General features: G+C 41.2%; 2 protein-coding genes across 2 annotated transcripts in view; one reads left to right on the plus strand and one right to left on the minus strand.

Moving 5' to 3' along the window:
- LOC134291546 (nucleoprotein TPR) overlaps positions 1 to 516 on the plus strand; it is a 37,811-nt gene extending 37,295 nt beyond the window's left edge. The window contains exon 9 of the mRNA XM_062859451.1: positions 2 to 516. Within this exon, the coding sequence (XP_062715435.1) occupies positions 2 to 207 (206 nt within the window). The 3' untranslated portion in view covers positions 208 to 516. The remainder of the gene's footprint in view (position 1) is intronic.
- On the minus strand, positions 506 to 22,642 carry LOC134291551 (DNA repair protein complementing XP-C cells homolog; the record flags this gene model as incomplete). Its single annotated transcript, XM_062859471.1, is given in 4 exon segments — positions 506 to 862; positions 1,047 to 1,215; positions 1,284 to 2,357; positions 21,214 to 22,642. Coding segments are annotated over 4 exon segments (2,965 nt in total), but the record flags the coding sequence as incomplete, so codon positions are not given.
- Between the last annotated feature and the right edge of the window lie 38 nt (positions 22,643 to 22,680).

The raw sequence follows: 22,680 nt of genomic DNA on the forward strand, positions 1-22,680 counted from the left end.
GCTCTCAATCGTGCGGGTCCGTCGTCAATGCATCAGCAAAGGTCCCCCATGGGAAGTCCCAACAGAGGATATCAACACCAGATCTCTCCTCATCGCCATCAGGGGCAGCACATGAGCTATGCACAACAGCAGATCAGTCCACCGATGCGTCGAACTACCCGATCCAATCGGGCCAACCGTCGTTCAACACCAAACTATCGTCCTTAAACAGCCACTCTCTGTCAAGTTAGATGGCAGTACGGTATACTTACACGTAAGATATTTATTAGGAAGACGTTTCACTACACCTTTGGATAGACCACAAGTAAGTTGTACATGTTTCTTCAAAACCTTATTCTTCATTGTACAAAACTGTATTTGTACGGTCACGTTTAGAAAAAAAAACGATCGATCATCATTTTACATTTTCTCTGGCTAGAGTACAACGTTTAGATACATCTAGGAAAATTCCACTTCGGTAACGTCACCCGATAGGGAAGTCATTGAATTAAAAAAGACTATTGAATTCCATTCAGACCGGACACGAGATTTTATTATCGATGACATCCTCCCTGTCGAATGCATGCCAGTTACCCCGAAAGGTTATCAAAATTGTACTTGTTCTGCAGCTTCCGGCGAATAAGTAATCCCTTGATCAGCTTCCGCCAGTTGCCGTAGACTCGTTTTTCGTACTTTTCCCGTTCTCGCTTTTCCTCTTGTTCCTGCTCCTGGTACCAGGCGTCCACCACTAGATCTTTGTACTCCTCGCAAACGACGAACCCATCGTACACCGGATGACTGCTTCCGCCGTGAAAGTCGAATCCGGTCACCGCCTGGGCACAATCGATGCCCAACTTCTTGCAGATGCGGTTCAAACTGGGCACTAGTTGGGGATAGAAAGATGGAAATTTTAGTATGTAGAGGCATGTGCCAGGCTTTCGTCAAATCCGTAACCATTCGGGTTTCGACTGATCGTACTGGCGGTAATCGGGATCGAGACATTTGAATAGGCCAAGAGCCATAAATGTATCAAAAGTACGTAGAGGCACAAGATACATGATACTCACATTGCAAATGGACCGTTTTCTTCGGCAGCATGCACGGTTTAAAGAGCTCCACATTGCCGTACGCATTCCTTGGCACAATACCGTCCTCAGCCGTGGGCGGTTCATAGTCCTGGGTTTGCCAGTAGCCGTAAAGCTCCAACGGCTGTGCAGGCAACATTTGCCCGGAAGCCTATAAAATCAAATATGAGGGAATTAACAATCAAGAATTGTTACCAAGAATCCCACCACCGAACTTACCCGATCGTATTTGGGCCGGGCGTTGACGACCTTGTACGGCGTTTCGAACAGCTTGACCGTGCGGGCCTGCTTGAGCCAAATTTCCCGCGAGTGGAGCGTCTGAACGCATTCCCTCGCGTACACCGGTTCGTCCTTGATGAAGCCCAGTGTCGGCGCATCCGGCGGGTAGATTCCTTCGAACTTGAGCAAATGGCGCTTCAACGCGTACAGCGGATGGTTTTTGTACTCGCTGATGGTTTTGGGCAGCGGTTGTTCCATCAGGGCCCGATTCAGGACACGGTCTTCCTCGATATCGCGCGCCGTCCGTTTCCCCTTGAATTTGTCGAGCGTTTCGTCCAACCAGTCGTCTTCGACGCGAAGTTTTTTGGTGGTGGTGGAATAGTTTGGACAGTAGCGAGCGGAGACGTCCTTGATGGTGCCATCGTTGTTCCAGGCGAGGACGTAGACTAGCGGAGACGACGCCAGCTTGACAATCTGCTCCAGACAGTGTACTTTGGCGGCCACCACGTCGATTGGAACCCATTGTTCTTCATCTTCGGCGTACACCTCGATCCAGAGATTGACGCCGGATTTGATCTTGGTATTGTCATCTGGAGCTCGACGGATTTCGTCATCCGTTGACAGCACTCGTCGGTCCAGCCGTTGTTTGAGTTTCTTGTCGAAGATTTCCACTTTGAGTATTTTAGGGCTTGGCTTAGATTCTACTTTTTTGTGTGCTTTGTCAGGTGCATTTTGTTTATTGTGTGATGTTTCTATTGCTTTAGGTGCTACATTTTTCGATTGCTTTTTGTCAGGATTTGCTTTCGAGCTATTTGGCAATGTTTTACTTTTCTTAACAGGTACACATTTTTCCTCAACAAGCTTTTTCTTCGTGGGTTTATCCTTGTAATCTTTTCGAATCAAAATGGAGGAAGTGGAAGTAGAAGGGGAACATGTAAACGTTGAATTGTCATTAGGCTTTGCATTTTTGGGTTTGGATGGTTCACTGATGGAACTGATCTGCTGGTCTTGGCGTTGTTTGCGAGTTTTTCGGGGTGAAAACATGTCCATTTCTTGCAGTTTAGAAGTCGTGATCTGAAAGTACCATATGATAAATGATAATCTTATCAACACGTTTTTAAGGTTTTTTTTCGGAAAGTAATACTTTTGTTTGGAATTGAAGATAGAACACGTTAGACAAAATTCCAAGCGCAATAGACCAAACGCTACTGATTTCCTATATACATTTTAAATGATTTTCTTGACAATGGAAATTATTGAAATAAATCTAAAGACGTATATTAAAAATAGCATCAATAAAAAGGGGACAACTACTTGAAGAATCTCTAAAGATTAAAGCAATGCAAAGTATTTGGAAGAATTAGTAAAGCAATGAACAGGCATCTAAGTAACACACTGTGGAGCAATTTTCAAAAGATTCCGTTTAGAAATTTTCGAATAATGCCTGGAAAAGCCCAGTGTGATGTTTTTGAAAGCATCTCTACATAAAGGACCACCAGCGAGAACATCTGGAAGAAATACTGAAGTAAATCCTAGAATAATTGCCGTTCTCCATCCACGCTTACGCCCAATACCCCAGATCACGCTCTTCTTGGTTCGCCCATCTCTGCGCTCAATGTCTTCTTGTGCTAACCGGATCAGTAACGAATATAGATAGTAGAGTAAACATAGATCCGTGTTGATGAATCCGTTGTATCCAAACGAACTGTCAAAATCTGTATCCAAACGAGCATGACGTCACGATTTGAACAACATCAATGGAGCGCATGACGTCATATTCAACCGTCGCACTCTTGAAAATTACTACTTACACGCTAGAAACATTTTAGTCAGCGGTGTCCGCGGATCTATGTTTACTCTACTATCTATAGTAACGAACACCATTCTTGCAACATGCCCTGCCTACAGGGGCGACTCGTGACCTTTTCGGCTACATGTTCAACTTTTTTGTTTGGCTAATTTACGAAGCCGAGAATATAAATAACATCGTATGTACTACAAATTCTCTTACTTTTTTATGTTTTGAGGTCGATCTTGACAAAAAAGTATGCCGAATTCTATAAACATCTGCTTAATACAAAGCAAAACAGATGAATGATTATGGCTTATGTTGTTTTCGTGATTGAACATGGGTTGGTACTGAATAAATTCGCAGTTGCAAACACATCTAAATTCAGTTGAGCCTGTACAAAAATTTATTTGATTATTATGGCATATTATTATCATTTGTTTGTATGAACTTTGTTATGCTTTTTCAACTAATCTAGCTCCATTTCAAACACGACATCATAACATGGCATGATAACTTAAGGATAATCAGATAAAAAATATATCTTTGCTCACAACCACCCGATCCATCCACTGATTTCAAAATCAAATTTGCTCAACATGCTAACGTATTGAATCAGTCAATTGAACCAATTCAAAATTGTTTTTTGACCTTCCTTTTAGAATATCAAATTTTGTGAAGTTTGACTCTATTATATAGCAGTAAAGATGAAATGCGTTGATCCTTTGATTCCCCGCTGAAAATATAATCCATCAAGCATAGTCAACAACACATGCGCCGTGTGCAGAAAAAACATCAGCGTGCTACATTCGTGGGCTCTGTTTGTTTCATCCGCATACGGGTACCGTCGTCACAACCAGTGCGATCTTGGCGATGGACAATCAGACCGCTTTTCAGCACTGAACATACACCAACACAATGACAAAAATGTCCGTATGTATTCTTGTACAAACGGCACCTCGCATGTACGATGTTGCAGATGAACAGGCGACATAAACATTGCAACCAAACAAATCAAGCATAACTTTTCAATCCGACGTAACTCGAGAATGTAAACAAATCCGGGTTTACTGCTGCATGCATGATTCATAAAGCAAATTGAAGAATCCACATCACTGTTTAATGATTTATTGCTTAATTTGTTTAATTAAGTATATTTTTCGAAACGACGTATCTAACTATTTTGATGTTTACAACTTTACTGATAGATACACCGTTTTGATATATGAGAAAACCAAACGACGTATCTAGCCAAAATCAAAAGTAACAGATACACCAAACTGGCACCATACAAAAGCGACGTATCTGGCATGACGTATCTCGAACCAACCCGGTGTATGTGTATTTTTGTCAAAATTCATTGTGAAAATGATATGGAATGAGTAGGTTTTGTTTCTTACCTAGTGCGTGCTATATCCCTGGTGATGTTAAGCATGAAAAAACTAATGAAAAGTATTTTTATAAAAAACTATTTTAGTGAAATGGTCGTCAACATTGACCATGAATTTACTCAGATCAGTGAAAAAGTTAGATACGTCGATTTGAAAAATTATGCTTGAAATGCTCTGAGAGAGACGCAAGAGAGAAAAAACACTCCCATGCAACGCGACGGTTCGCACCGGTCGCGTCGGTACTCTCAGGTCGGTACGACACCAGAAATGAACATGCATCAACAACGATGGTCGTAAAATGTAGCGCATCCACCACGCACGTGTTTCTCGTAGGCGTATGAAAAATCGTCGTGCGATAGACGAGTGCACCGATGAACTGAATTCATCGCGGTCCGAGAATTTTGACACTACAGCGGGGTCGTTCCCAATAGACGAGTGCACCGATGAACTGAATTCATCGCGGTCCGAGAATTTTGACACTACAGCGGGGTCGTTCCCAATCAGAATTGTTCAATTCTGATTGGAAATCGTTCACTTCTGATTGGAAGCGACCCCGCTGTAGTGTCAAAATTGTCGGACCGCGATGAATTCAGTTCATCGGTGCACTCGTCTATCAGAATTGTTCAATTCTGATTGGAAATCGTTCACTTCTGATTGGAAGCGACCCCGCTGTAGTGTCAAAATTGTCGGACCGCGATGAATTCAGTTCATCGGTGCACTCGTCTATTCTCATAATGAACGGTTTCAGAGTTTTATTTTGGACGCATTTTTAATGTGGCTCCACATGTGCAATGCACATGTTGGACATCTGGACAAGTCGCCCCTGCCTGCCTACCGTTTTCTTGCGGTTTTGGCCTCCTTCTGGATGCTGGGTAGAATGATTTTTATCACCAGTTCAATCTGTGCTGCTTCGCGCTTCAGGTGGGTGTACAACGTTTCAAATGTTGTAGCGATAATATTCAAGTCGCCCATTGCCAGCCAAGGGCTGAAAGTCTCTATAATAAAGCTATATCAATCAAATCATGTCGTCCATAAAGTACGCAATTGACCCGATTTCACGAAAATCGCATCCCTTCCAGCGATGTTGAAGAATAGGCATGGGAGCAGGGATGGGAACACTCACTTTCAAAGAGTTACACTTACTTGCTATTTTCTCAGCTCAGAAGCGTGTTATCAAGAAACGATGTATGGACGACTTTTGCCTTGTGGTTTTGTCTAAAACTTTGCCGAATAGAGTAGGGGTCGCACACAAATCCCAAAGTCGTAACAGAGCTATGAATGTGACTCTCCACGAGGTGAGTGTAATTTACATTCACCTCGTGGAGAGTTACCTTCGCAGTTCCCTCACGACATCGGTATGCGTGTGCGACCTGTACTCTATTCGGCAAACTTTTAGACAAAACCACAAGGCAAAAGTCGTTCATACATCGTTTCTTGATTGCACGCTTCTGAGCTGAGAAAGCTGCAAGTAAGTGTAACTCTTTCCAAGTGAGTGTTCTCATCCTTGCATGGGAGTACTTGCAACAGTTTCAGAGGAAATCGTTAGAATCATAGGGAAACCGTTTTCGTCCATGATTTTCCACAGCTCTGTGCAACTGATACTGTCGCCTTGAAACCGATGAACAGGTGATGCTTTGCGATCTGGTTTTCACAGTGTTTCTGGAGGATTTGCCTACGATGAAGATTTGGCCCGTTTTCGGACGGCCGTCGATGAAACCGGCACGTACTCATTCATTTTAGGTCACACACGACAGAAAATGATCTGGGATTGACGATCAAATGCAAAGCTAAATTGCGCATGTGGCGCTTTTCTAAAACAGTGAATTACGAACCCTAGACTGAATTATCAATGATACAAATGGAAGAAAAGTGAAATTATTGCCAATTCTCATAACTTACATGCAATGTATTCATCAGAAATATATTATTTTTGCTTCCAAAGTTGAAAATTTTGCGTTACCTAACCTCACATTTGATCGCCAATAGCGCTTTGTAGACGGAGCACAGTGTGACAGCTGCGGTAGCTTTTCAATCTTCCGGAAAGTGGAAAATTTTCTTTAAGTTAGCAATACATGCTGTAGCATAACAATTCGCACTGCATTTTTCTCCTCCAATATCTCTCTTCATTCCTCGTAGAATCATTCGTTCCTTCGACTCCGTTCCGCACGCACCTGATGGTGCTCTCATCTGCATCTTCGTTGATAGCTGCTTTTATTGTACTCCACCAGTCCTCTAGAGCTCGCTCTCGTCCGGCAACGCTGCCTCGAGATTCTATGCGTTGTATCCGAACTTCCTCGATGTATTGTAATTGGTAGTGTGCCTCTCTTGTGGTCGCGAGTAACCCTCAGTTCTAAACATAGCTTCGCAGCCCCGAGGTCCTTCATCTGGAAGCGACTGAACAGGAATCTCTTAAATTCCTCCTTCAAGTCCGAGTTGTTGGTAAAGAACAACAGATCATCAACATAGATTGCAACGAAAACCATCTGCTTCTTGCTAATCCTATAATACAGACAAGGATTCACCATGGGGTTCACGCTGGAAGGGGAAAGTCCAAACTACCGCATCGCTTATCTAGCTGTCTAATCCGCACCCTACTTGACTGTTTCCGTAACTTGCAGACTTTGGTGGCATCGTTCACGTATCCTTCTGGTTGCTCCATAAAGATGGTGTCAGATCGGACTGGAGAAACGCCGAGACGGCGTCCATTTGCTCCACTTCTAGGTCATGAGCTGTACAGCCCAAGTCATCAAATAACTTATTGTTACGTACCAGACTACTGGCGAGTACACTGTCCCCACTCGCATAACAGTCCCATTTGTAAAAAGTAGGAATTGAGAAAACGGCATCTGAAGTTTGAAAACTTGTTTCAATATAAAACTTTAAAAAATCGCCAAAATTTGAAAAATATTTCGATCATCTCGAAACTTTCACAGATTGCTTTGCACATGAATATTATAACTGTAAAAAATATTACAATCAGTACAAAGTTGTTCAGTTTTGTGTTACGTAACACAAAAATCCATGATGGGACTGTTATGCGGGTACTTTTGATATGGGACGCTCATGACTTGGTATTTTTTTTTCACACATTGACATAAAAATTCGTAATTTGTATTATTGTTTTTGGAAGTACATCGAAAATGATGACTATTCATAATGTTAACTCAAAAGTGATTAGAAGTCAAATGGGACTGTTATGCGAGTGGGGGCAGTACACCTCTGCATAATCGAATCCTGGACGTTGTGAGCAGCCCTTGACCAGAAGCCTGGCCTTGTACCGGGAAGTTTCTGCTCCTACACTCTGAAGAATTTTCACGTTCGATTTACGTGAAAAGATAGGTAGTTTTCATCCACCATATTTTTCACGTTGCCTTCACCGGAATTTCAGGTAGCTGAACAAATTTGACTTTCGCTAATCTACGTGACGAGTCAGGTAAATTTGACATACTTTTTTTGTATCGTTAACGTGACATGTGGGTGAGTGCTACTGGAATCTCTGGTAACTTTGACGTGAAAACATGATTAGTTCTACATGAATTTCGCGTAATTTATACATGATTTTTGAATGAAAATAAATCTGCCGTTCCAGCTTGCAACGTATTTAAAGTGACAAGAGATTTCAAATTTCTACAAAATGCAATGAAAAAACATAGATTTTACCCTACCGTAAAATATATCATTGCGTTTTATAGGGATTCAAAACCTCTTGTTTCCTCAAATACGCTACAAGCTGGTACAAATTTGTAGCAATTAACAAACAATGTTTATCAGTTTTTTTTATTTCATTACTATCGCTCTGATAATAATATCTTTTCTTTCTTCGGCTGGATTTAGCAGTCCTAGTATGTAGAACGTTGCAATCAAATGAGTTGAATTTGTATAACGCATCTCAGTTGAAGTATCGTTCGGCTTCTTCGCTGGCTTGTCACGGGTATTCGATGGTGTGATAACTTCACTAAGGATCACACAATCATGAGTTGACTCCGGGGCCGGAACAAAAGATGCTGCCTATATGAACTCTTGTTCGATTCCTGCACTGTTTCCTGTTTCTGGAGATGTTTCCCTTTGCGTCGCAACCGGCGGCCTTGATCATCTTGATCATCTGACAGATCAGCGGTTTTCAGGCGCAACGAAGCAGCTCCGGGAACACCCGCTTGGTCGGTGAAAATGCAGGACTCCACTAATGATCGTATTGCTGCTTTCTGAAGAAAAGGAATACATAAATTTATTAGAAAATTAAATACTAGGGATAATATTGTTTTGTATACATACGTTCCGGATCCTCCTACATTGGATAACCTCAAACAAATCAAATGATTTTGCCTCAAAATCTTTGCAGTCCAGCTGTTGTAAATACTCGCTGAACTGGCCTTCCGTCACCGTCAGGAGATTAAAAACACCTATTCCAGCTTCTGAAATAATTGAAAATAAAAAATAATTATAATTTATGACTATTTATTGTCTTAGACAATTAAATTACCGTTTAACGCTTGCAGCAACTTGCTCGGGAATGCTAAATCAACAAGCAGCTCTTCCACCAACTTGCTTGTCGACGCCATATTTAATTCTGTTTTGCACACCTGAACGTCACGTAACTTTCGTTTTGAAGAAACTTCCAAGTCGGAAGTACACCAATACAAACGCATTGAAACGTTTTACGTGAAATTGAGGTGATATTCACCAAACAGGGTTGTGCAGGCGACGTGGTTATCGAGTGAAAGTTACTAACGTAACGTAACTTTTGAGGTTTTGAGATTAAGGTTGAGCTACGTGATATTTCACGTAAATCGGACGTGAAAATTCTTTAGAGTGTAGCTTTGTCTTGAACATCTATTCATTACGTATGGCCTTCCTCCCTTCGGGCTAATCAGTCAATTTTCACGTGTTGTTGCTTTCCAACGCCTGCAATTCTTCATCTATCGCAGCTATCCAACGCTCTCCATCTTGTCGGTTGACCGCCTCGCTACAAGTTTACGGATCACTCATCGCATTTGAAATTTCGCGCTTCCATCGCTTCTCTTTGGGAACGTGAACCATCTCGCCTGGGGATCGAAAATCTTGAGATGTTGCAACGTTGCATTTCTGCCATTCCACGCCTCTTCTGGCGTTACTGACTCCAATTATCGAGTAAGACATACATCCTACATACATTTATTTGTTCAACATCACATTTAAGACAAGACATCATATATATAAAATCCCAGCGTTGTCTGTCTGTCTGTCCGTAACGCTTTGAAATGTTTCGTTGAAATGTTTCACCATAGTTGTATCAAATTTCTAAAAGGTACGAGAACATTCTGGATGTTTTTTTTTACTTTCTAGGAATAATAAGAAAAACCTTCTGGAATGTTCTGGAACATCAATATTCTAAAAATTCTAAGAACTTTTTGGAAGTTCCAGAAAGTAAATATCGTTCTGGAATGCTCTAAAATATGGAACTTCTTAAATTTTCGAGAATCCCCTTGAAGTTTGTGGACGCTTCAGAAAGAAGAAGAAGAACCTTCTGCAGCATTATGGAACACCTTTTTTTGGCGTAACGTTCCAACTGGAACAAACCCTGCTTCTCAGCTTAGTGTCTATGAGCTCAGTTATTAACTGAGAACTTCGGATTCTAATAACCACTTCTAAGTTGTTAAACTTTAAGAAAAGAACCTTCTAGAATGTTCTAGAGCATGAAACTTTATTATATTGGGAAAAGTAACGAGCAAGGAACCAAAAAAGAATCTTCTAGAATGTTCTGGAACATAAAAATCCCTAAAATTTCCAGAAACCTCCTGAAAGATACTGAACGTTATAAAAGTAAAACAATCATCTGAGATATTCTGGATATCACACTTCCTCAAGTATCGGAAACTTTCTGTGCGTTACTGAACGTTTCAATCAGAGAAAGGAGAAGAACCTTCTGGAATGTTCTGTACACTTTTCATTATTAATTTCAAGAACTTTCTGGAAGTTAATGAAAGTCCAAGAAAGAAGTAAAGGGCCTTCTAAAATGTTCTGGAACACCAAAATTCATTAAATTTCGAGACCTTTCTAGAGATTACTGAATGTTTCGAATGTTTCAGAAAGAAGAATAATAATCTACGAAAATGTTCTAGATAATCAAAATTCTTAGAACTTTTGAGAAGTTACTGGACAAAAACAAGACAAAGACCTTCTGCAAACTTTTTTAAATTTACGAAAAGTGTCTGAGAGTTTGTGCACGTTCCAGAAAGAATGAAAAATACCCTTTAAGAAGGTTCTCAAATTCATAAAATGTTTGAGAAATTTCTGGAAGCTCTGAGCATTCCAAATGAAAACAGAAAAAATCTCTAGAATATTCTGGAACATTAAACTTCCCAGGTACTTTCCAGAAGTTACTGAATGTTTCAAAAAGAATAAGAAAACTAACCTTCTGGAATTTTCTGGAACAATTTTTTTGATGCCGATTATGATCGGGGAGTTTGTCAACGTTCAAGAAAAAAAATGTCAAATGGTCCTTCTGAAAAGTTCTGGAAAATCAGAATTCATTAAATTTTGAGAACTTTCTGGAGATTACTAAACGTTCAAGAGAGAAGCATTCTGGAGAGAGATTCTAGAATGTTCTCGAAAACAGCTTCATTGAAGAAGTGTAACTGGAATTTTAAAAACAATCTTTTTCTAGCTAACGTGGCTAGCCACGTCGGGTCAGCTAGTCATATATATAAAAGCCCAGAGTTGTCTATCCTTCCGTCACGTTTTGAAATGTTTCATTGAAATGTTTCACCATAGTTGTATCACTTTAGAAATAATAAAAACTGTTTTGGAATGATCTGGAACATCAATATTCTGAAAATTTCAAGAACTTTCTGGAAGTTACTGAAAGCTCCAGAAGAAAAGAAGGTGAAGGATCTGGAATTTGCCGAAGTATTGAATTTCTTTAATATTCGAGACCTTCTAGAAGTTTCTTGACGCTCCAGAAGGAAGATGCAATATTATGAAACATCTTCTTCTTCTTGGTATAACGTCCCAATTGGAACAAAGCATGCTTCTCAGCTTGCTAAATGTTGTGGAAATTACTAAAAGTTTCAGAAAAAAAAGCAGAACGTTCTGGAATGTTCTGAATTATTAAACTACTTTAATTTTCGAGAACTTTTCGGAAGTCTCTGGAAGTTCACTTTCCCTCAGCATGATTTTGCTCAATACCCGCGAGTTTACTGCCCGGCTGTATGCGCTCCGAACATTAATTTACGGTGACTGAAATGAAATGAAAGATTCGCAGTTCCTGAGAAGCTTCTAGAAGTTTCTTATCATTTCAGAGATTAGAACCCTGTGACAGTTAAAGGTTTGTACTTGGAAGTATACTTTATGGCGTTTTTAATTTCTGAATAAATGATAGTATACCTTCTGGCGCTTCTAATGAGTCCATTGCTGAATGAAATGTTTCGCATATTTACAACGGCTTCTGATGAAACTTCTGGAAATTGTTATTCCAGAATGCTCAAGAATCTCCTTGAGGAATGACCATTTCCTAAATCTAAATAAAGGAGATCAAAAACGGCATATGAATCCAGATGCTGTCCTCCCGTCACGCTTAGCAAAGTTTGACTGAAATATTTCACGTATATTTCGGTGAGGCCAGCATGATATGATCTGAGTGTTCGAGATTGAAGTCGAATCGAAGTCGAAGAATTGAACTCGAAGAAACTCCTTTTCTATCAGAACGTCAATGGAGAGGTTTCTGTTTCAAATATGAAGACAATTTTCTAACTTTCCTGGGCAAAGAGGAAGAAGCAGAAGAGAAGAAGAATATTCTAGAACAGTGATTCCCAAAGTGGGCGAAATCGCCCCCTTGGGGGCGAAAATCAGACTCAAGGGGGCGAAAATTTGTAAAATCAAAATTGGGGGGCGAAAATACTAAAAAGGGGGTGATTTTTTCAATGATTGGAAAACATCAATAATATTGACTTACATGTCGAGAATGTCAACTGAATCATAAAACTTTCCTGAAATTCAAGCAGACATTTCAAGTTTTCCAGAATTGTTGAAAAAATGTTGTTATGAACATAACTAAAGATTTACTTAATTTTACAGAATTATTGGTGTTTATGTGAACTCTTTGGCGAAATTGCTAGAAAAAAAAACAAGTAAGAATGCTACACATATTTCTGAAGGATTCTGGAAATCTAACATGGGACAAATAAAATATGTTCAACACGGCATTATGCCGAATATTCGTGAATCGTGATTAGTTCTGTCAAAATGATGAATTGATGAGAAAGATTGAAAGATGAAAGATTTTTCATGACACACAAAAACATAAGGTTCGGACGAATTTCAGAACACTTTTCAGATGAAATTTGTCACTCCGTGTTCGAAAATCCCACCACTCCTTGGCTGGTCGAGGGGGGGGGGGGGGGATAAAAATAATAAAACATTTATTGCATCTTGCTTTGCTCCTTAGATTACCGTGCAAATGTTCAATCGTTTGAAATATTTGTTCACACGTCAAAGGCCATAGGAAGTAGCATGTAAACAAACCGATTATTCCATGCACCATCCAAAAAGTGTAACCGACGCTGAAAAATTCTAGCAGCGAAACGAACCAATGTATGCTAAAACTGGTGGGAACATATTGTGGTGGGACAAAAAATTTTTGCGGGGGGTCGAATACGGTGCAAAAGATGCAATAATCTGAAAAAAAAAAACTCATCATCTATATATATAAAAATGAGTTTGAAGTCCCTTTGAGGCAACAAAACTCACGAACGGCTGAACCGGTCGGGATGACTTTTGCAGGGTTTGATTCGTATTCATTGTGGCTGTGTTTATAAGTAAAAAAAGTTAAAAAAATCAACTTCTAAGAAGAGCAATTCTGAAATTACTGAAATTTTTATGAGCGGGAAGAAATTCAAAACGATCACAATAAAACCAATCTAGAGTGCGGTGCCAAAATGACTCCCCAGCAGATGTCAAACAATCACAATCAAAATGGCAGTACAACGTCTGCCGGGACAGCTAGTATTTGATAAATAAGTTTTTGCAAGACCAATATTTAAAAAAAAAAATTTTCATCTGCCCCCTCAAAATGCAAAATCCAGCCAAAATTGTTTGAACGGGGAGGGAAGGCAAAAAGTCAAAATTAAATTTACATCAGCCTTACTGAGAAAAGCAACAACATTTAAAAAACACCGATATTTTCCTGAGTTGCATTTTTACACAAAACATGTTTTTGTAATTGCTTTCAAATTCTTCACCAATGTGATTTGACTACTTCTACCAAACATTTGGGCACTTGCCGCTATAACTAAGTCAATTTCAAACCGATTGATTTGAATTTTTGTACAGAGTTAGATACTATACGTGCCTAACTCTATACAAAAATTCAAATCAATCGGTTTGAAATGGACTTAGTTATAACAGCAAGTGCCCAAAATAGGTACACCTGCCCAAATGGTACAAGACCCTACTAGCTTTTCCACAGTAGCGCTTTTAAGGACTTCAGCTAAGCATAGTTTCAGCCTTCTACTATAGGAAAATTAAATCTCACCTAAGGGGGCGAAAATGTTTTTTTGGAGCTCCAAGGGGGCGATACCTCCTAAGAGTTTGGGAAACATTGTTCTAGAACATTGCGTATGGCCCGGAGAGATGAAAATACTATTTATACAAATGTTCAAGAGTTTCCCAAACATAATGAAAATTCTCGGCTTGGAATACAAAAAAAACTTCACCAAGAAGAAAAATAAGTTTCTGGAACATCCTAGAATATTCTTTGAAGGAATCAATATGCTTTTCTTCATTATTGGAAAAAAAAATTCCGGAACGAAAACAAGGATAAGAATATATTCTAGGACATATTTCCAAAGAAGGTCAGGCGTATTTCAAAACATTCCATAATAAATAAAATATTCATAAACTTTTTGTTTCGAATTAAAAGAAATTTTCTGGGCGAAGAAGTTGTAGAAGAGGAACGAGAAGAAGATAAAGATACGCATGTTTTTGGAATATGCTAGAACATTCTCTGATACAGGAAATACTAAAAATGTTCGTGAATTTTCGATGAATAATAAAATATTTAGAAGCTTCTGTTTCTAATTCTTAAAAATTAGGAACATTTCTGTGAGAATCAGGAGATGAAATCGAAGGTATTTTTCACAAATAATAGCATATTTAAAAACTTTCTGTTTAGAATTCGGAGAAGTTTTTGGAGCCTTACATTGCGAAGAGATTAAGAAGAAGGAAATTCCAGAACAGTTAAGAGGAATAAAAATGGTTTCTAAATTAAGTTGTAGATAAGCAAAAAATGCATACCAACATTTTTAAGCCATCGTCATAATTCTCGGGATTGTGAAAACGTGGCTAGCCACGTCGGGTCAGCTAGTAATCAACAATAGCACGCCACAATACTCGGTTTGTGGCTGCCGTTCTCCATCCTCGGTCGCGCCCAATGCTCGCCAGGTCACGCTCCACCTGGTCCGCCCATCGTGCTCTCTGCGCTCCACACCTTCTTGTGCCAACCGGATCAGTTGCAAACACCAGCTTTGCAGGGTTGTTGTCCGGCATTCTTGGACATGCCCTGCCCACCGTATCCTTCCGGCTTTGGCCACCTTCTAGATACTGGGTTCGCCGTAAAGTGCAGCGAGCTTGTGGTTCATCCTTCTCCGCCACACACCGTTCTCCTCAAGGTTTTTATATATTGTAAGGTTGAGCATGACGTTTAGTTTGTGGAGAAAAGCAGAGGAAGCGAAATTTCAAAGGAATTTGAGGAGGCCGCTCAGCCAGTTATGACATCTAAGACTACCTTAGAATATGTAAATACCTTGGTGCCGACACTGCTCAAACGTCAAATTTCGCGTGAGAGTAAGCAGGCCAGTATAAATTCGTGCAGTAATCCATAATGCCGTTTTTTGCACGCACGCTTTCGCCGTGTTTACGAACTTCGAGCCATTGTCCGACCTCAAAATCTTCAAATTTCTTCCAGTCTGCCGTTGAGCCATGTATTTTAAGTTCTCAAACACATCTTTGACGCCGCTCTTCGATAAACGTTCAAAAGTAGCGGCTACCGCCAATCGGCAGCTCTTTGGTCCACAGAGATCTTTGAGGTCCAAATCCAATAGACCACCTCACGGCGAAATTCTATCTCTTTCGCTCTTTCAGAGAGTTTGAAAACAACAGGACCAGTCTGTCAAATTTGACAGGTGTTGGTCCTGTTGTTTTCTAATTTCCCGTAGGAGATAAAGAGAGCGATTTCTTGATGACGTCACCGTGCAATGGAGTATAGTCCATCTGGTTTCATTGTACTGGATCGAAAAAAAAATCACGAACTTGTTTCCCCGTTACGCAGGTCATATACTATGCTTTAAAATGGTAAATTGAATAACTTGAGAAATGCCAGAGAGAAAAAAAAACATTTAAATATCAACTAGTTTTTCATCTGCATTTCAGATTTTCATCTGCCGCTTTGGCGTCTCCATCCTCTGATGCAAGACATTATTGCTTTCCACGGCCGGATTTTTATCCGCCGCGCCGCTTAGACATCTCCCTCTTACGAGACGAGATTTTTCGATATCTCTCATGTCATCTGAATCGATCAGATGGTATCTGTCACAAGTTCAGACAATTTATATTTACTTACACGGAGAAACTGAAAAACTCAAAATTAGGTACTTTTAAACTCAATTTTGAGTTCTTTTTCATCTCCCTTTTCATGCGCTCTTTCTATTGTTGTCAGAGAGTGAAGAGAGAAACAACCCAACTTTTGCAGTTCCGTGCGTCAAGCCAACACTGAGTTTCTAGCACAGTACTCAAATTTGAGTGAATACAACCTAGTCAAAATTTCGGTTGGGTGGAAAAAACTTAAAATTAGGTAGGGTATCGCGCTACTTGGGCGGTGGTTTTCTTCGTCTGTTATTTTCGTCTGTTTTCCACTGTAACTCGGTCAATTTTGAACCGATTGACTTGAAATTTTGTACACGGGTAGATACTATACCTATCTCACCGCATTCCAAGAATTGTGTCAATTGGTTCAAGATTGACTGAGTTATAGTGGAAAACAGACGAATATAGAAGCCACCGCCCAAGTAGCGCGATTCCCTATTTTTTTCACATGGAAGCAAGCGGGAACAACCCAACAAAAACATCGATTCCATCAACTCAAAATTGGCTTGACGCACGCAACCCCGAAGTTGGGTGGAAAGAACTCACTTTTGGGTAGTTTCGTCTCTCCGTGTAGAGTCTTTATTATTGTATTATGTTTGGTGACAAACGCCTTCTCCTCGAATTCCAGCTGTTTTCGTTGCAGTTATCCTTCCAAGGGTTTTGGCGTTTGCTCGCTTCAAAATTGGCCAAATTGTAATAGATTTCCTTCGTCCACAATCAATTCTGGAGCCAAGTTCCTTCAAGCTCTTCTTTCTTCCTCGCGTTACTATGGGTTCTTCTTCTCGTCGCCAATGAGCCATTTTACGAGACGTTTCGGATCAGCTGATCGCTCATTTCATGAATGAAAATTTGACAGGAGGTTGCGCCCAAGCCCGTGAGTGTTAATATCAATATCAACACTGTTGTCGTTTCGTAAAATAGACTATGTGATACTATCCAGTTTGACAGATCAAATCTAGCGTAACATTTGAAAAGGGCCTGTTGACGCCGAGAATAGGCCTGACCGTAACTCGGGCCTGCAGATGTTGCGATGTAGGGGTTGCGATCGAAGTGAATAGTGGTCTAGTAAAAGACCGACGCCTTCTCACTGTAGTCTTTTGCACAGTTCACAAAAAATGTCCTTTATTTCATAATCGACTATATACAATATATACACAAAACACAACTATTCTAAATTTGCACCTATTACCGGTCGGTAGATGAACCGAGAAAGTGCGCGGGCGCGCGCGGGGCGCTGTGCGAATGCGCTTGACGACCTATTCGTTTCGGCTATCAACTATAGAACTGATGGGCTCACAGCTAGTAGTTTGTGTAGAAGATGCGAAAGGGGGGGGGGCATGTACGGAAGAGCACTACTCTATCCCGTATATCTGTACTGGATACGGCAGGCTAGATGTAGTTTGTTCTCTACAATGCCATCTCCCTTGCATTTGCTGTAAAAGAGTGTGGAATCGGTTGAAAGCAAGCGATTATTGTTTCAGCTGACTGCCTGCAATCAGCTGGCTGATCGCAGAAATCGCTACTGGGCAGTAGATAATAGCATGCAGTGGACGTCCGTTCTGCACAGTGAGGCGACTGATAATTGACAGTGGTCAAACTATTATGTTGGGAACATAGTTCACGTTTGGCGTGAACATACTCCCCGCCTTGAATTCCGTTGGGATTCAAATATTATTCGTGGTGTTGTTGGGAGCGGATTCAAGATAATGTCACCGATGAAGGATCCGAATGAAGACGTCGTGCTTGGAGAACATGATCCAGATGGCGATGGTAGAAAATAACAAACAGACGACGAGTGGTCACGCAAAGACAAACGGTCCGGAATTCATCCGGAGTGGTGGCACTGAGGTCGCAGTTGTTTGATGAATGACACAGAAGGATCGATCTAACGGTTTCTTCTTCATTCTTCAACGGCGGTTTCTTCTTCATTCTTCAACGGCAGTGGTTCTTGTGATTAGATCGATGAACAGCAGATGTGCAGGTTGGAAGTTGATTGTTCGATGATACAGGAAGCTGTACGACGCTAAAATGGATCAACGGCTAAATGACTGGAAAAGGAAAGGAACAAAAGGGTACTTGCCTGTGGTCAAGTCCCATCCGTGGGGTCCTAGGACCCACACGGAGAGCCTTGTTCCTCTTTACAGGTGCTCCTGGAACGTGCTCGATTCCCCCGAGCTTGGGCCAGGAGTCCTCTCGACTGGCGGTTGGGAACTGATGATATTTTGATACGGGGACAATTGGTAAAGATGGAGATGGTTACGCTGGGGCTAAACGGTTCATTCGTACTGCCAAACTTGTGGAGCATTTCCTGCTGGTTTGCTCGCATAGATGAATCCCTCCGGTCCGACCACCATTGGTGTGTCGAGGAACAGGACTCCAACACGGAAGAATGGCAGCTTGATGTTGGCGCTCGATGGCTGGTAAAAGTGTAATCCAGTGAAGTGGAGTGTGTTTGGTGTTCTGTTGCTTCGTGTTTGGTCAGCCTTGTGGTGCATTCCTTGGCAGTCTGCACGCAATAAGGATCCCTCCGGTCCGACCACACGGTGGGGTCGAGGAACAGAATCCAAAAAACGGAAGGCTGGCCAATTGTGTGTGTGATGATGAAACGATCTCTCCAGTGGTGCTATTGTATGGAAACAGCACGCAAGTGAAACACCCAGCCCAACCACAAGGAGTGCGTTGCGGGAAGGATCCAACGAAGAGTCGTACGTGAAGTGGGAGAGTTGATGATTCCGGTGTTATGTCTGGTGGATGTAGTAATTACACTTTCACTTTTTGATCGGTAGTGATAATTTTGGCGAAGATGATGCAGGCTATTTTCCCATAGTGCCGTCGAGAGCAAGCCTCTCGGTCTAGTTGATACCGCATTGATGGTGACTGATGAAGACGACGATGGGTGCTTGGGTCGGTGATTGATTTGGCTGATGACGTCATGGATGCTGAACCAGTTAGCTTTCGTTGTACCGCATATTGACTTGACGGATGCAGGTGGTGATGGTATATGGAAGATACTTTCACATGTGTTGTCCACAGCAGGAACTCTGGCTCGCGATCAGAAACACACACACCCTTTGCGACCACTGTGCAGTGGGTTTCTCGATCGGCAGTTGGTGGTTTCACAACGTGGGGAGGCAGACTCCATTGATGTGTGCCCACAGACGGGCGAGTGATGGCGTTCGCGAGGTGTGCGCTTTGTCGATTGCAGACGGTATCGGTAGGCTTCTGTAGTCCTCCAGAAGCGAGGAATACCAGGCCCGAGCGTCGATCCGGCTCGAAGGACCAATGTTGACGCCGAGAATAGGCCTGACCGTAACTCGGGCCTGCAGATGTTGCGATGTAGGGGTTGCGATCGAAGTGAATAGTGGTCTAGTAAAAGACCGACGCCTTCTCACTGTAGTCTTTTGCACAGTTCACAAAAAATGTCCTTTATTTCATAATCGACTATATACAATATATACACAAAACACAACTATTCTAAATTTGCACCTATTACCGGTCGGTAGATGAACCGAGAAAGTGCGCGGGCGCGCGCGGGGCGCTGTGCGAATGCGCTTGACGACCTATTCGTTTCGGCTATCAACTATAGAACTGATGGGCTCACAGCTAGTAGTTTGTGTAGAAGATGCGAAAGGGGGGGGGGGCATGTACGGAAGAGCACTACTCTATCCCGTATATCTGTACTGGATACGGCAGGCTAGATGTAGTTTGTTCTCTACAATGCCATCTCCCTTGCATTTGCTGTAAAAGAGTGTGGAATCGGTTGAAAGCAAGCGATTATTGTTTCAGCTGACTGCCTGCAATCAGCTGGCTGATCGCAGAAATCGCTACTGGGCAGTAGATAATAGCATGCAGTGGACGTCCGTTCTGCACAGTGAGGCGACTGATAATTGACAGTGGTCAAACTATTATGTTGGGAACATAGTTCACGTTTGGCGTGAACAGGGCCTATCTGCAAAACGTAAACATTGAGATTATCGCATGAGAAGATTACCTCCCAGATTAGTTAATCCTATTTAAAAACGAAAGACTTTTTTAGGTGTTTTATTCCATCTATTGATACATATGGGAATCTACTTCATGGTTCTGTGCATTATTTGCATCATACTATAGCAAAAATTCCATAAATAATGTATTTTTAACATGAACGGCAGATAGGCCCTTTTACAATCCAAAAATCAGTTAGGCCCTTTCAGTTAGGCCCTTTTATCGTCGGCAATTTCAGTTAGGCCCTTTTATTTTTTTCTTATTTTTAACTAATTTTAATTATTCTGGATTATTATTATCGATAATTAAAGGAAAGTTGAAGAGATACTCAAAATTATTGGAAAACATGAAAAATAACCCAAATTTACAAAAGGGCCTATCTGATTTGAAGGAAAATTTTCAGTTAGGCCCTTTTATTTTTTCTTAATTTTAGCTAATTTGAAATGTTTTGGATTTATTTTCATCTATAATTCAAGGAAAGTTAAAGAACTACTAAAAATTATTGGAAAATATGAAAAATAATCAAAATTTACAAAAGGGCCTATCTGATTTGAAAGGTAATTTTCAGTTAGGCCCTTTTGAATGCAGTTAGGCCCTAAAAGATTATTCAATTTCAGATAGGCCCTTTTAAAATTTATTTAAAATACGGGTAAAATAGCTCTTTTCTCATTGATTAAGGTGTTATGGGATAGCTTAGGTAGATATTGATAGGAATAGTGAAAAATCGGGTTTGTTTACATTTTGCAGATAGGCCCTTTTCAAATGTTACGCTAGAAATGATAATGATTTTCACCAACGTCATGACATACTCAGTTATACACCAATCTACCACAGAATCCATATCAAGTCAGAATAAAATCAATACACTAGGACTAAACAAAAATTACATGACTTAAGGTGCCGTTAGACTGTTTGTCATTATGACAAATATTTGTCATTGAAGCCTAACATTCATCCAAGGTTGCTATGATTCACGTAGTGTTGGTCATTTGTTGGGCTTGTTTGGCCAAATATTTGTCATGTCTAATGGGACTTTTAACAACAATACCCAACTCCACACGAAACCCGAGCGAGGGCAAATTCTTTTGATAAATCTCGTAATTCGCATTAGTTGAAACAACTCTGATTAATTAATTGATCATACACTTACCTTTGTATCAGTACCAGATTGCTGAATCTTTTCGATGTTCATCTTCTTCCGCGAAGAATCCGTTTTAGGCTTCTTTCTCGGTACGCCGGTCGAATCGTCATTTCCATCCAGTTGAGGTATCTTCTCCAAACCCCTGGTAGTTTTTCCCCTAGATTTGCCTTTTTTCTTTCCCTCATCTCCTCCGTAGCTGTGATCACCTTTGGATAGTTCGGTTTTACCGCCCTCCTTCCTAATACTGGACGTGGTAGCCTTTGGCTCATCTTCCGTTTCGGGTTTCGCTTTCGTCTTGGTTTGCTGCAGCAGTTCACTTTGGGGTAACTTCTTCGGAGCAACCACCAACGACATAACCATCCGACACTGAACGCCGATCGCACGTAACAATATGATAAATATTAAAATATAGTCTCGTTTGCAGATGGCCGCTTTGGTAAGCATCTGCAGCCTCAGGGAAGCCTCCAGGGTGGGCAACTTCTTGAAACGGCAAAACATTCGTCGCTCTTTAAGATCCATGATTTCCTTGAAGAATTTCGTGATTTGCTCGAAGTACTGCAGGTTGGTTCGATCTTTGGGGTAGCACTTTTGCGAGGGTAGCAAGGTTAGAGCAAGTTCGAGAAGCTTTGAGCTATTTAGAATGCTGTTAACATAATTTCCATGGGCAATCGCCATCACAATGTTAACCTTGTGGAGGACCATTTGATTTTCGCGCTTTTCCCGATTAACCACTCGCTTGATACATGCCTCCAGGTCGAATTCGTTGCATCGCTTCTTCTTTTGAGCGGCGACCGGACCAACATCCAGCGTTATCTGAACATCCTGCTGTGGTCCAGGTTCTTCTTTTTCTTCCACCTCCTCCCAATCGGATTCCGAATCATCCTTCTTTCTCTTGACCTTTGAGGAAGTCTTCGCTGACTGTTTGCCTGCATTTTCCTCGTTTTGTTCTCCCTTTGCCAACAGGTCACCTATGTCCACACTCCCATCGTTTTTAGATTCCTTCGTCTCGTATGATTTCAACTGTTTCTTGGCCTGTTCGATGTTCTTGTTAAACCGTTCAAGTCCTTCGAAGTTGCTAACAAAGCTTTGCGAAGTTTTGTTAATTTTTGCTATAAGATCTTTGTTGGATTGCCGCTTAATTTTGTCCTCCTGATTCTCTTCATCGGTATCATCTTCCTCAGAGGAATCCGACAACCGCACCCCGGCATTGCAATCAAATTGGGGCGCAGCTGTTGCGGAAGTTTGTTCCACAGCAACCTGGCTAAAGAAATCCGAATCCAGATCCAACTGATCCGCGTTGACCAAATGCTCGTCTCCGCTGCTGTCGGATTCAGCTTCCTTTCTGGAGTCCCGCTTCTCGCCCGATGAACGATACTTTTCGTACAACTCTTTCCGCGCCGAAGCCGACAGCTTCGACTTGGGTGGAGCTCGATTTTTCCTAAAACGAAACTTTCATGAGAAGTTCTCTCTAATGGT

Source organism: Aedes albopictus, chromosome 3 (genome assembly GCF_035046485.1).
Source record: "Aedes albopictus strain Foshan chromosome 3, AalbF5, whole genome shotgun sequence".
Classification (NCBI taxonomy): domain Eukaryota; kingdom Metazoa; phylum Arthropoda; class Insecta; order Diptera; family Culicidae; genus Aedes; species Aedes albopictus.